Raw genomic sequence first — 12,771 nt, 5'->3', positions numbered from 1 at the left:
TTTAAAAAATTTGTTTGCAAGAAATTTAATTTTTTATGATTTTTTCGAAAATTAAATTTCTAGAAATTTTCTTAGAAATTAATAAATTTCTGACTATTTACAAACAGAAGTAATTCCTTACAAATAAAAATACTTTTTTTCTGGAATTTTTTTTTGTCATATGATATGCACGAGGTTTCCTGTATAACTATAATTATACTAATTATTTTAATTGAAATAAATAAATTAATTTGTGTTAATTAAATAGCTTATTAATGGAGAAAACCGTTCGTCGTAGAGCTCACATGCTCAAAATGTGTTCAACAAACCACTCTATACCAGTTTCAAGAGTGAAAATACTGTGTGTCATAAAATAAAAAAACGAAATTTTTATACGGTCCCTCGTCCTACCTCCCGAAAGCAAAAACATTTCATGTTTCTGTGCAATATTATTTGAGATATTTGAATTAAAAAATTGGAGAAAAATTGGGAAAGAACAACATAAACTAATGACAAGGATTTTTCAACTCATTTATGTTGCTCTTTCCCAATTTTCCTCCGATTTTACGAATTCTAATATTTTCGAATACTGCACTTAGAAATATGAATTTTTTTTTGTTGGCCCCAGGAGAGACAGGCAACTTCCTAATTAGAAGTTAGAATACATGGGAGACCGTATAAAAATTTAGATTTGTTACTTTATGACACACTGTATTTTTGCACTCGGAACCGATACAGAGTGATTCCTGAGAACATATTATGAGCATCTGTTAAATTGGAACCATACCTGCGTGATGAGACTTACATTGACCTCATTTTGGACTTGCAGGACACCCTGTATAAAAATTACGTGTAATTTGGTCAAGTATTGGAAGAGCGGTCAGAAATGATTGCGATCAAACAAAGCGTTAGAATGCACGAATGTTTTTGGTTCGAAGCAGTGTGTGTTCGCTAATATACGCATCTAGATGTGATTAAAATAAAAAAAGCTAATATGACGTAATGGCTTGAAAATCGAAAGAACGTAGGCCGAAAGGAATTTAAAAAAAAAATTGCCTCTTAAAGCTTGATGCAAGACAGCAGAAAAGAATCTAAACTAATTTTGCTTCCCCTTCAAGAACCAGATAGATGTTCACGGTCGTTATTCAACGACAAGGCAGGACGATAGCCAAAGGAAGTTGGTCGTTGTCGGTAAAAGACGGCCATTGAGCATGGGTAAATAAAAGGAGGTAAATGACGTCAACTAAGATATTAAAACGCAGCATGCCTCACTCATATTACAAGCTTTTCTTCGGAGAATGGCCTATCCAAAGACTGATCACGTGAATCATTCAGTTTATGTGTGTACTTTCTCTTTACCTCTTTCCGAAACTCTTCCTTCGTTATGCGAACGACGCGCAGCGGCAACGTTTAATAAAATCCTTCTAGCAGAGGAGTTTTCAAAGACATGAGACTGTCTCAAGCTGTTTCACGCGGAGAGATGTGGCGAGACGGAAGGATAAGGCTAAGTTAAAGGGTTTCAATATATGGTCGGTTGGATCCGCATCTGCACAAACACGAGAAGGGAGTTTTAGAAACGCAATATCAGCTCGTAAGAAACAAAGAGAATTTTGCACGGATATGGCTTCGAGGGTTAAAGTGGGTTGGACGATGCGCAACATCATCCGACTCCATCTTTCAATTTTGAAGCCCCAGAATTCTGTCGTAAATTAAATCCTACGGTAACGTTTTAATAATATGATGACCCGATTTTCCTGGAATAATAATTAACTTCGATATTTACGAAGTAATGATACTTCGTTAACAGGAGAAATTGAGTCTTGACGGTACGTGTACTTCTTGGTGATCTCGTAACGAGCACTGAGTTAGTTACTCTCTCTTTTGATTTTCGTGAATATAATTAATGATTGCTTCTCCTCTTACAATAGATAATGATTTTTTTTTTTGCTGCAGGGGGGGCATACTGGTGTGGAACCAGATACGAAAAAAACATTAAAAACCTAAAAATTCATAATATATTAATGAAATAACAGATAGAGTTTATAGAATAATTTCTTCAACAATAATTCATCGCATTATATGTAATTATAATACACACAATATACGTCACTCACATCACAAACCTGTTCATTAATCAACCATCGCCAACTGCTGACTGTGCACGTTAAGCGTTTGCTTTCCGGTCATATAAGACTTTGCTCCCTGGAAGATGCCACGTATTATATCAGAATTACAAGGTATTATCATGTACTAATAATCCCGAAGTTCATGTGTCACGGTATCGTAACCAAGATACTAAACAACTGTTAGAAGGATACATAATGGGTCCTAAATTAACCGAGTCTAGAGAAGCTTGTGGTACGTGAGGATTACTGCAAAATTAATTTTTAGGCCTATAATCCATGAAAAAAAAAGACGCATGGAACATGCAGTGACTATCGACGAGACATACAGGGCGTTTCGAAAATGACTTCTCAACTTCGAAATGACATTAACTTTGAAACAGTTATATATAAACTGATGAAACAAGTAATTCGTTTAATATACGGAAATGGTACATTCGATGCTCGTTATTACGACCACACGTTATAACTACCATTACATTACAACGACCGGTAGGATAAGTCACAAATGTTTTCATATTTTCATGGAACGACTATCATATATGTTTTACTTTCGATATAATGATCCTCCCAATAGAACGTGCGTTTTCGACGGGACGAAGGGGAGTCGTTATATCGAGCGCCGGCTGTATTTCGAATACGCCCCAGTTTGTGAAATCAGCTACAACTTTAGCTAATAGGCGAAATCATAGTTCTTTTTTAAACAGTGGAAATAGTCAACACCATCTATTGTGCCTGACGTCACTGAAGAAGGTCATCTCACCTACAGCCGTTGGATATAGCAGGCCGACGAACGCGCCATATTTACCTTTTTTAAAATATATCTTATGGCTATAGGCGAGACGGCATCTGTCAGTTGAAATTGTAACCTATTTTTCAATCCGGTGTATTTAAAGTACCAGGTCTGCTCACATCTAACGCACCACTTGATACATCTTTTTATCGATTGCTATCAGTCTAGTTACTAGTTCAATGTCAATCTACAGGATGTCCCGCAAATTAGTAAATAATTTAAAAAATTATTGAAATTGAAGGAATTGGTATACTTGAATTCGGTTTTTGAGGAAAAGTTATTCACACGAGATGATTTTTTTTGGTACCGAAAAAAAAATATAGTTCAAATTCTCGTCGATAGAGGCAGCTGCACGAAAACAAATCACTGGAAATATGCATACCAAAGTAGTACGAAATGCAGGATGTACGAACAGCTTCTGAAAGTCCAACATTACATTTCTGAATTTTCCCGTTACTGGCGCTTACATAAGGTTTTCATTGCGATGCAGATATTGGTGGATTAAGAACAATTGGTGAAGTTGTTTCACCTCAGCCAAGAATCGCCGACTGAAGCTTTGAGATTTAATCAAAAAATTATTCAGCCAAGAACTAAAGGGAAAAAATCTAAGACTACACATAGCACACTTTTCTGAATAAAAGGGGACTCATCTCGTACTCTAAATACTTGAAGATATGCAATTAAATTAATACCCATAAGTTTGTTCGCCAATCATGTTATTTCCTGTACTCGGGTATTATAAGTATTAATGAAGGAATATAATGGTGTGCAGTTAAAGAAGCTTTGTTCTCTTAAAACAACCGATACAATCACTCCTGCAGAAATGGATGCAAACAGCCGAGAAATAAATATATATTTTATAGTAAAACTCAGCATTGGAATTATGAAAGAACTTCCGCAGCTCCCGTATTCTTAGGAGCAGCTCGAATTTATTGCATGCTTAAGATCGGGGCTTGTTGCATTTCGCAGTCAATGATTCATTTGGATAGAAATTGGGAAACTTGGTGTAAAAGATCCTACGAAATATTTATTCGTTGCAAGCAAAAATTCAGTGATCCGGGATGTGTTCTTGGATTATTCATTCGTTCATTTTTCTCATGGCTCTCTCTCTCTCTCTATCTCTTGCCCACTTTCTGTGCCTTCACAACACATGCGATATATTAGAAATTAATGTTTTCTTTCCTCCCCCCTCCCTCCCTCCTTTAAAAAAATGCTTTGCTGTACAAGAGCTTTGTAGAGATCGGAATGTGACTGCGATGAAATCGACCAGAATAAAAGTAGTACTATTTTTAACTTGATCGAGCGAGGAATCCCGTTCGCGAAATTCGTGTGTTATGCAAATTATTAAAATTTGCGAGATCGGAGACTGGAATATCTTGTACGAGAAACTTAAGGAGTTCGTGAGAATTTGAGAATTTTCATAAATTGGCTTGTTATCCTGAATTCGACGTTATGTACATAGATGTATGCAGAAACTATTCATATATTTTTTTAAAGCGTGTTTGACGTTACTTGTGATCATTCTTCGAGGAAATTTGTCAAATATATGCTTTGGAAATAAGCGTAACATTTGCGCAATATATATTTTTTTTGTCAAATGTTTTAAGAAAACGGATTGTGAATTTTATACATATTACTGATTATATCAGTAAGAAATTTATTAGCGTTATATTTGATAAAAAAATTTAAAATTTTTCATTTTTGCAAAAAATGAATAAATGAACCGATTTTATACATCACTTTCATGTTGCTGTCTTTTCGTAAACTTTATAGCTCAATAGTGTTTCTCAAAGAGAGTAGGAGAAGATGTAATAATCTAAGGTGGCGGTAGAAGCTGTGCGTATAATATAGGTTCCTATGGGTTGGCTTAAGTTGGGATGTGTGGCGATCAAAACAAAATTTCTCAAGAAGGGGGCATTTTTCTACCATGGCCTGAGATGAAACAGGTAGACTATTACTTAACCATACACGCACCTTCAAACATTCCTCTGGGGAATTTCTACTGAATTGTTACGCGCCGGAATGTGTGTACTGAGTGTATATGTAGGACAAATGTGTTGATGTTGTCGGGGTTGAAAAACTTAATGCTAATTAAATGAGAAAAGGTTTAAATGGAAAATCAGATCCACAACTTACTGCACTTTAGTGGTCCGTTGAACTGTTTCAGACATTCGATTAGGCCTCGGGCCTGAAAAAGTTGAGAGAGGCCGCACTATTTAATTGAGTTTCAGTTCAAATATTTCTTGGCATAAATGTCGCAGTCGAACTCAGGGTTCCGATAAGGCAAAAAAAGTGAAGGATTACTAGGGATACCAGACTATTTCGCATGTAAGGAATTCGATAAAACACATGGAGTGGGTGGAGGGTACGTGCATTATATGTTTATGAATCATCGTGGGCACGCTTCACAAAACATTCTTGGGTGATCAAGTGCCTGAATCCTTAGGGTTCCGCTCCGCCCCCATCCCAGCTGAAGCAGGCAAGAGATTTTACGTTTGAATCTAATAATACTGAGGTGCCACAAAGCCTCTTAGATACTACATCTAATAGGCTTTGGGTGTTGCCGTCGCAATTCTGTTGCTTTTGTTTTCAAGTTGTTGCAATAGGCAAACAATTTCATCCTTTCTCATATAATTGTGTAATGATGTCAAAATAAATTCGCTGTATTCATGTAAAGACATAAATTATTTGAGTGCATTCTACCTCCTTTTATAAATTAGCACACCTTCTTTTGAAACAACCTGTATGTTTGCTTGCGCCTGAAATGCAACGAAGCCTGGGTGATTCTATTTGAAGAGAAAAATAAATAATAATTTTATATATCCCAAAAAATGCCTTCATAGCGTATTTAAAATCTGGATAAAACACGAAATTTCCAACTGCGGTCAAATTGACCGCTCGGTAGTTTTCCTGTGTAAAATTGTGTTTTTAAAAAAGTAAGCGACACTGTGGCTTGAAGTGAAAAAAAAAATGTGCTGCATACAGCTTGAAATGAAACAGAATAATTGGATTATGCAGGGTGCATGAGAATTCCCGCGTGAACGCATTTTAAAAATTAATAACAAATTGGAAAATTGATATAAAAAGATGTGCTTTGCACTAAACCCGACATAACACATAAAATGCAGCACAGACTGTGAATAATTAATGTTTATGACAAATTTGCGTTGCATAAAAAACTACCATATTTCAACATGAGCACCCTTTCACCTGTTCAGATGTAGTACGAGCTGAAAAGGGCTCTAATATTGAAATGTGATAGTTTTATGTAACGCAAATTGTCATAAAAATTATGTTTTGTTTCACCTTATGTGTTATGTCAAGTTTTTCGTTTTATAGTGCCACCTGTGAGTCAGATTTGAACTTTTTTTGATTTATTTAAAAAAAAACTCTAGGCCATGTTAATTATTTTAGTACACACCGCGCACCTTTTTATGTCAATTGCTGTATTTGCTATTAATTTTTAAAATGATTTCAGGACTTCTAGTCCACCATGTATAATTCAGCAATACATTCTTCCCGAAGAGAATTTTTAAATTCTTTTGAAAATTGGTCTATCGTCATGAGCTAGACTGCACTGAGCACAAAGTTTGGTGTGCTGAGATCATTTATCGAGTGCCGTGGCCAACTATTGTAACGAAAACATGACAAAACAATGTACGCGTTATGTTCTATACCCTGACTTTTATGTTCCACCGGAATGTGACAATATGATCTTCCATGTCTTTGAAGATATAAATCCACGAAATTCATATCTTTATGTATAAGGAGAAGAAAATGACTCGCTCCAAAGAGAGCTAAAACCCCCTGTCATTTTTTTCTATTTCAAATATATTTCAGCATCGTTCTTTTCTCTTTAGATTTCCAAAAAAGGAAGAAAAAATAAGCCTCAGTCAGACAGAACCACATTTTTCAGCTTTCACCTTATATTTCACATTATTTTTTTTTGCAGGAAAGTTTGAACTCAAAGAAGGTAAGATTACCGAGAAATTTTGGTCTATACTTATGCGTCTACCATACACCAACTCTTTATTTTACCCATGTGGACGGATGGTGGTATATGGGATTCAAATGCTGAGAAGACTAAGAAAGAGTTTATTTTATTTGGATTTTTTCCCCCTTTTGACACAAGAAAGGTGTAGACGATGGATAAGAAAAGATGGAGTGAGGTCGAGTTTTTAAGCTTTTTGCTTTTTTCCTTCAAAGCCTATAATATATTTCTATCCTAAAAAAAGAAAGGGAAGAGTATCTACACACCTTGCCAAGAATGATGCATTGATTGCTGTTGGAATATTTTTGGATAATCAAGCATTGGATTTGATCCATTTAGTCGAATTTTTGTTAATAAAGGCTAAAATATACTAGATGCTCAATTTTTTTCCCGAATTTTCCGAGTATCCGGAATTTTTAGTGAGGATTATATGACGCTGCGTATTAGCTAAAGCAAGATTGCACAACCTCCAGCACGCGAGCCAAATGTGGCCAGTTGGGGAGTCGGGGGTTTCATCCGGCCCGCGAAAGTTGTTTCGTTAGTAAAGCATCAATATACGCATGGCAGGATAAATACTTAAGCCGACCATATATTTCTTTCATTAAACATACGGAATATTGTTGTCGAAAGCAAGTAAAATTGTTAGTTACAGCGAAAAAAAAAAATTCAAAAGTTTCCATTTAAAGCCGAAAAAATTGTCAAAGAAAATAAATTTCTCAATTACAGCCGAAAATTTTTTTAAATGTAAGAAGAGTTTTCTATTAAAACCGAATAAATAGTCGATGACAAATAAAGTTGCCAATTACAGGAAAAAATTGTCAAAGGCTAATAAAGTTGTCAATTACAGCCGAAAAATTCGCGAAGACAAGTGAAGGTGCTAAATATCGCTAAAATTGCTGAAAACTCGTCAATGGCAGAAAATGATGGGTACTGTAAATATAATTGATGAGGAAAGTTGTAAAATATTGAAAAATTCTTCTCTTATTTACATTGTTTTATTGAAACATAAAAATAAACGGAAATTGTGCAAGTATTAATTAAGATTAAACATATTTCTTCATATCGATTAGAAACAAACCGACTTTAATTTTTTTGGGGTACAGAAATTTCTTTTATCAAATTTTTAAAGCAGAGTACCAAAGTTTGTCCTCTTTGTTTAGCCACTTCCAATATTTTCTTGCCTTCTGTATAAAATTAACTTCCGATTCAAAAAGATCAGAACACACGAAAACAAATTGTTCTAAAATTACCAAAATATCGGGAGCTCCGTCAATAATGTTACCATGTCAAATGTAATATGTTTACATTTTATTACGTAAAAAATTTCCTAATTACCACACAGAAATAATTCAAACAATAAATTAATGACTACAAAATTCTAATTATATTATATGTAGTTTGCTTAATTTTTTTTTACTTGATGTACGATTTTGATTAATCAAAATCTTAGAAGAAGAAACAAACTTAAAGAAGTTTCGCAAAGTTACGATCATCCCTAAGTAAAGACGAAGCAAGGCGCCAACAACCAAAAGCACCATTCAGAATATATTCAAGCACCTCAAAGCATTCTACAAATTTTTGCGAACAATTCTAGATCAAGAATATTACTATAGCGTGAAAAAACTCAAGCCCGCCATCTATTTTCATATATTGAAATAATGCTCATCCCAAAGTCACCCCAGTTTATGGTATTAAAAATGATAATTATTTTAAGATGTATAGGATGGTGTACAGATGCAAGTAAAGAAATCGACATTATTTTCTTAGAAAATCTTGACTAAATCCCTTTATTCCTAGAATTTCATTATTGCATTATTGGTGCATAAAATTTGCATGAATGAATAATACGCCATTACAGCTTTTAACGTGATATTTCCCTCGAAGTAGCGAAATTAGCTGAAATATGTGCAGATTATATACACATTAAATTACGGTAAGCGAGAGTTTGGTGACAAGACTTGATTGAGATACGTGTATGCATACGTATAATTTCAATAGCTTCATTTTTAACTTTTCAACTTATATATTTTATATGTTGAAAAGTTAGAAATGAAGGTATTGAAACTATCACAAATACCATACGTAGATTTAGTAACATTTCAAATTAATGAAATCATAATAAAGATAAGTCTGTATAGGTTTAAAAATAAAATAGACCTCTCAATAAATCAATTTCAAATGATAGATTCCGTTAATATTATCGACTTCAGATATTTAGTCCAATAGAACTTCCAGATAATGGAAAATGTAAACAAAAAAATCTTTATTGACATACTGCATTAATTTTTTAACTGTTTTTCTTCTTCATTAATCAGGTTAAAAATTTTCGTGAGACGCGAAGCAGGACAAACATTTTCAAAAAGACTCTTATTTGAGTTTCTAGTCAGTAGATTGAAAATAATAATAGTTCTTTTTTAATAATATGGGAAAAATTGATTTTTTTTTCCTTTCCCTAAAATTTATATAGGGAAGAGTTTTCCAAAACTTTGTAGAAAGTGCGTAAACCTTGGCGAGGAAAGATGGTGTTTTTTGGCGGTGGCGTAGCTTAATAGAATCCGAGAAAGTTCTCCGAACTAAACTAGAATTCTCTTGTCATCAAACAAGTGCGGCAGTGAATGATCGATATGAACCCGGTTCAGTTCGTAATTTCAAACTTTCGGCAGATGCTCAAAGCATGATGGGCTGTTAATATTAAGGGAAAATTTGTTTTTCATCCCCTACTACATCGTACATGTAGATTTTAAATTACTCCCGGGAACAGAAAATAGAGGAGTCAGTCAATCCGTAATATTTTTCTCTTTTAATTCTCTTCTGAAGACTTTGAGTGGATGAAATAATCTCTCATGACAGAATAGGTGATTGACATAAAGTAGAAAAAATTGCTTTCAAACTCTTCCGCAAGCTTGTCGGGAACGGAGCGCGGAAGTCCGACGGCGACAGTGGCGTACTATCGCCAGAGGCCAAGCGGTCGGAGGCAGCTGGCCATTCCGCCGGTTGCTCCGGCATGGATTACGGCCATAGTCAACATTTCCACTCTCACTACCTTTTCTCAAGGAATACGTCGAGAACTGGTGGCTTGGAGGAACTCTGTAGAAACACAAAGTTCTCTAAAAAAGAAATTCAGCTGATGTACCGAAGTTTCAAACAGGTAAGCTCGAATTTAACGCGACCTCAATTTCGAATTTGCGTTGCTCAGTGTCATCGGGAAGCTGAGGATACTTATTCAATCACGTAATCACAATAAAACAATCAGAGCTTATATTTTATAAATGGGCCATTCTCACGAAAAATTTTGTCTCCAGCATTTTACATTGAAAATATAACTTTTTTTTCATCACTCTCTATTTATATTCCAGTTTCTGAAAAGTCGCCACTGTTTTTAATTTTTTCAACAATAGACTTTTAAAATTTCCTCAAACAAATTTTCATTTGTTGAGGAAATGTCCTCCACGCTGTCCCCAGCCCATTTTTCAAATTTCAAAATGATAACCTTCTATCCTAAAACAAAAATATATTCCTTTTTTCAATAATATATATATTTTTAGGATCAATGTACTTTCATACTTCATCTTTTCATAATTTTAAATATTTTTATCAATAGTTTATAGGGAAATGTAAATTTTCCCCAGCTTTTTTCCATTCGTGGCATTTGGAAAACATTGTTTTAAAATCTTGCAGTACCAGTTGCCACCTATCAAATTTCACATTGAGAAGGTTAAGAAGAATGTAGCCAACACTTGAACTTCCTTTTAAATCAATTAGAATTGAAAATTAATTTATAAATGAAGTCTATGCAGGAAAAAAAGAGGCGAGTGTCTAATTGGATCAAATATACTTTTTCTTTCTACTTTATTTGTGTGAAAAATATATAATTGAAAATTATTTTCACTCTTCCACATGTTTCAGTTCAGAGGCATCTATTATTTCTGAAAAGCACATGTTTTCAACATGCAAAGTTTTTGATCAGTGTTGCAAAACAATGTAAAAATGTTATTCTCTCGATATTGGGTAACCAGAGGGATTGTGAAACCATAAGTTAAGGCGGAAAAAAAGTAAAAAAAAATCTAAATTTCTTGGTTGCAACATCAAAAGATGCAGTAATGTTTCATCTTTAAGATTTTGCTTTGAGAATGCAACCCTTGCTCTAGCAAAATACAGACAAGTTACAAATCTCTTATTCTCATAAAATTGACGAAAAAAGCAGCGAGAAGAACAAATAAATTGCAATTGACAAAAGAACCGTTCAGAGTATGTGTGTTTGTTCAAGTTGAAAATTATCTACCAAAATAGATGGAACATGTTGCGATTGTCAAGCATAAATAACAAATTAAGTGCTGAAACAGACAAAATTTCTTCGTCAGATTTGCCTATCTCTTAACATGGTTAAATTTAAATTAACCTTTTTTACATGAATTTTTAACAAACTTTGTTGCTGACTATATTTCATTTATTAGCTGGTAAAGAAATGTCACTAAGAATCTTTTTTTCGTCCGATTTTGTGAGAATGACCCATATGTTACAGTAAATGTGATAAATCAGTTATCATGCATAATCACCAATCGTCTCGGTAAGTTTGATAAATTTATAATTTTTACCGGTGATTATGCATAATACCTAAGCGTCGTTGGTAAATTTGATACATACTAAAAAATAGTCTTTCACCGGTGATGATGCATAATTTCTCCTCTTCCTTACCAGATCATGGCCCACTGCTCTGTCTCAAGAGAGAGATATAAGCGGGTGGTTGAAGACCTGGGCCATGCTGGAAAAATTCATAATACACGAGTGTCATTGGCAAAATTGAAAAAAGTGAAAAAATCACTTTCACCGTTGTTTATACATAATACTCAAGCGTATACCCGGTAAATTTGATAAATACTTGAAATTCGTTGTTTTTACCGATGATTATGTAAAATACCTCTTATACGCACAAGATCTTTTAAAAATTCATTAAATCGAAGAATTTGTTAAATAAGAGTTGGCCTATGTAATATCGAGATACTATCGTAGAATTTGTTGAATGTCAGGGTGCGAAAATTAGTTGAATAGGACTTCGTTAAATCCAGGTCCGATTTCAGAATTTGTCAAATAAAACTTTGAATTATTTCGGGAATGTATTTAATTAGTTTTCTTGTTCACATGTTCATCTAAATAATAAATCTTATCACGGCAATGAGACAAATTTTTATATTTATCAACACGAAATGGTGATTCTGAATAATAACCGGAAAATGTGATGAAATTTATTAGATTTATCATATTTACCAACGACACTTGGGTGTTACGCATAATCGCCGGTAAAATGATACTTTCTAGCATTTGTCAAATTCACCAAGGACACTTGGGTACTATGCATAATCACCGGAAGAAGTGATAAATTGAAAAAATAATTATCAAACTTATTAAAATGGTCGTCGATTATTGGTAACTTTATTTATTACATTTACAGTGAGATATACACTTCAACTCTTTGTGCTGCAATGTTGTTCAGAGAGTAAAGTCTTAATTAACCTAACAAAAAAAGTTCATCTTTCTTTCTAATGATTCTACAAACGTAGAGAGTTTGAAAATTTCTGACATTATGCGATTGAAAAGTGACCGAAACCTTATTTAAATATTCCATTCTACAAAGAAAAACATTTCATTCGCTATTCAGAGGAATGCCAGATCATGACACTACTTCAACTTATACATTGCGATCAAGCAATGACGAATAAACTGCATTTTAAGAATTATATTCACTTATTGATAGGAGAAAGCAAAAATATCAAGGATTTGTATAAGCAACCTCGTTTTCCGTTTTAGTTTCCAATTTTGAATAATCCTCTCATTTTTTTAATGTGTGTGCGTTTGATATATTTTTGAATAACTCAGATTGATTGAAG

General features: G+C 33.9%; 1 protein-coding gene across 1 annotated transcript in view; it reads left to right on the top strand.

Annotated features, from left to right (window-relative positions):
* Positions 1–9,466: 9,466 nt before the first annotated feature.
* LOC149076263 (Kv channel-interacting protein 4-like) overlaps positions 9,467–12,771 on the top strand; it is a 149,616-nt gene continuing 146,311 nt past the window's right edge. Inside the window, exon 1 of the mRNA XM_089243831.1 lies at positions 9,467–10,034. Within this exon, the coding sequence (XP_089099957.1) occupies positions 9,891–10,034 (144 nt within the window). The 5' untranslated portion in view covers positions 9,467–9,890. The remainder of the gene's footprint in view (positions 10,035–12,771) is intronic.

This window comes from Pholcus phalangioides, unplaced genomic scaffold (genome assembly GCF_987345545.1).
Source record: "Pholcus phalangioides strain wild (caught in Gottingen) unplaced genomic scaffold, Ppha-v1.0 ptg000015l_1, whole genome shotgun sequence".
Lineage (NCBI taxonomy): Eukaryota > Metazoa > Arthropoda > Arachnida > Araneae > Pholcidae > Pholcus > Pholcus phalangioides.
This window is presented reverse-complemented; position numbering and strand designations above follow the sequence as displayed.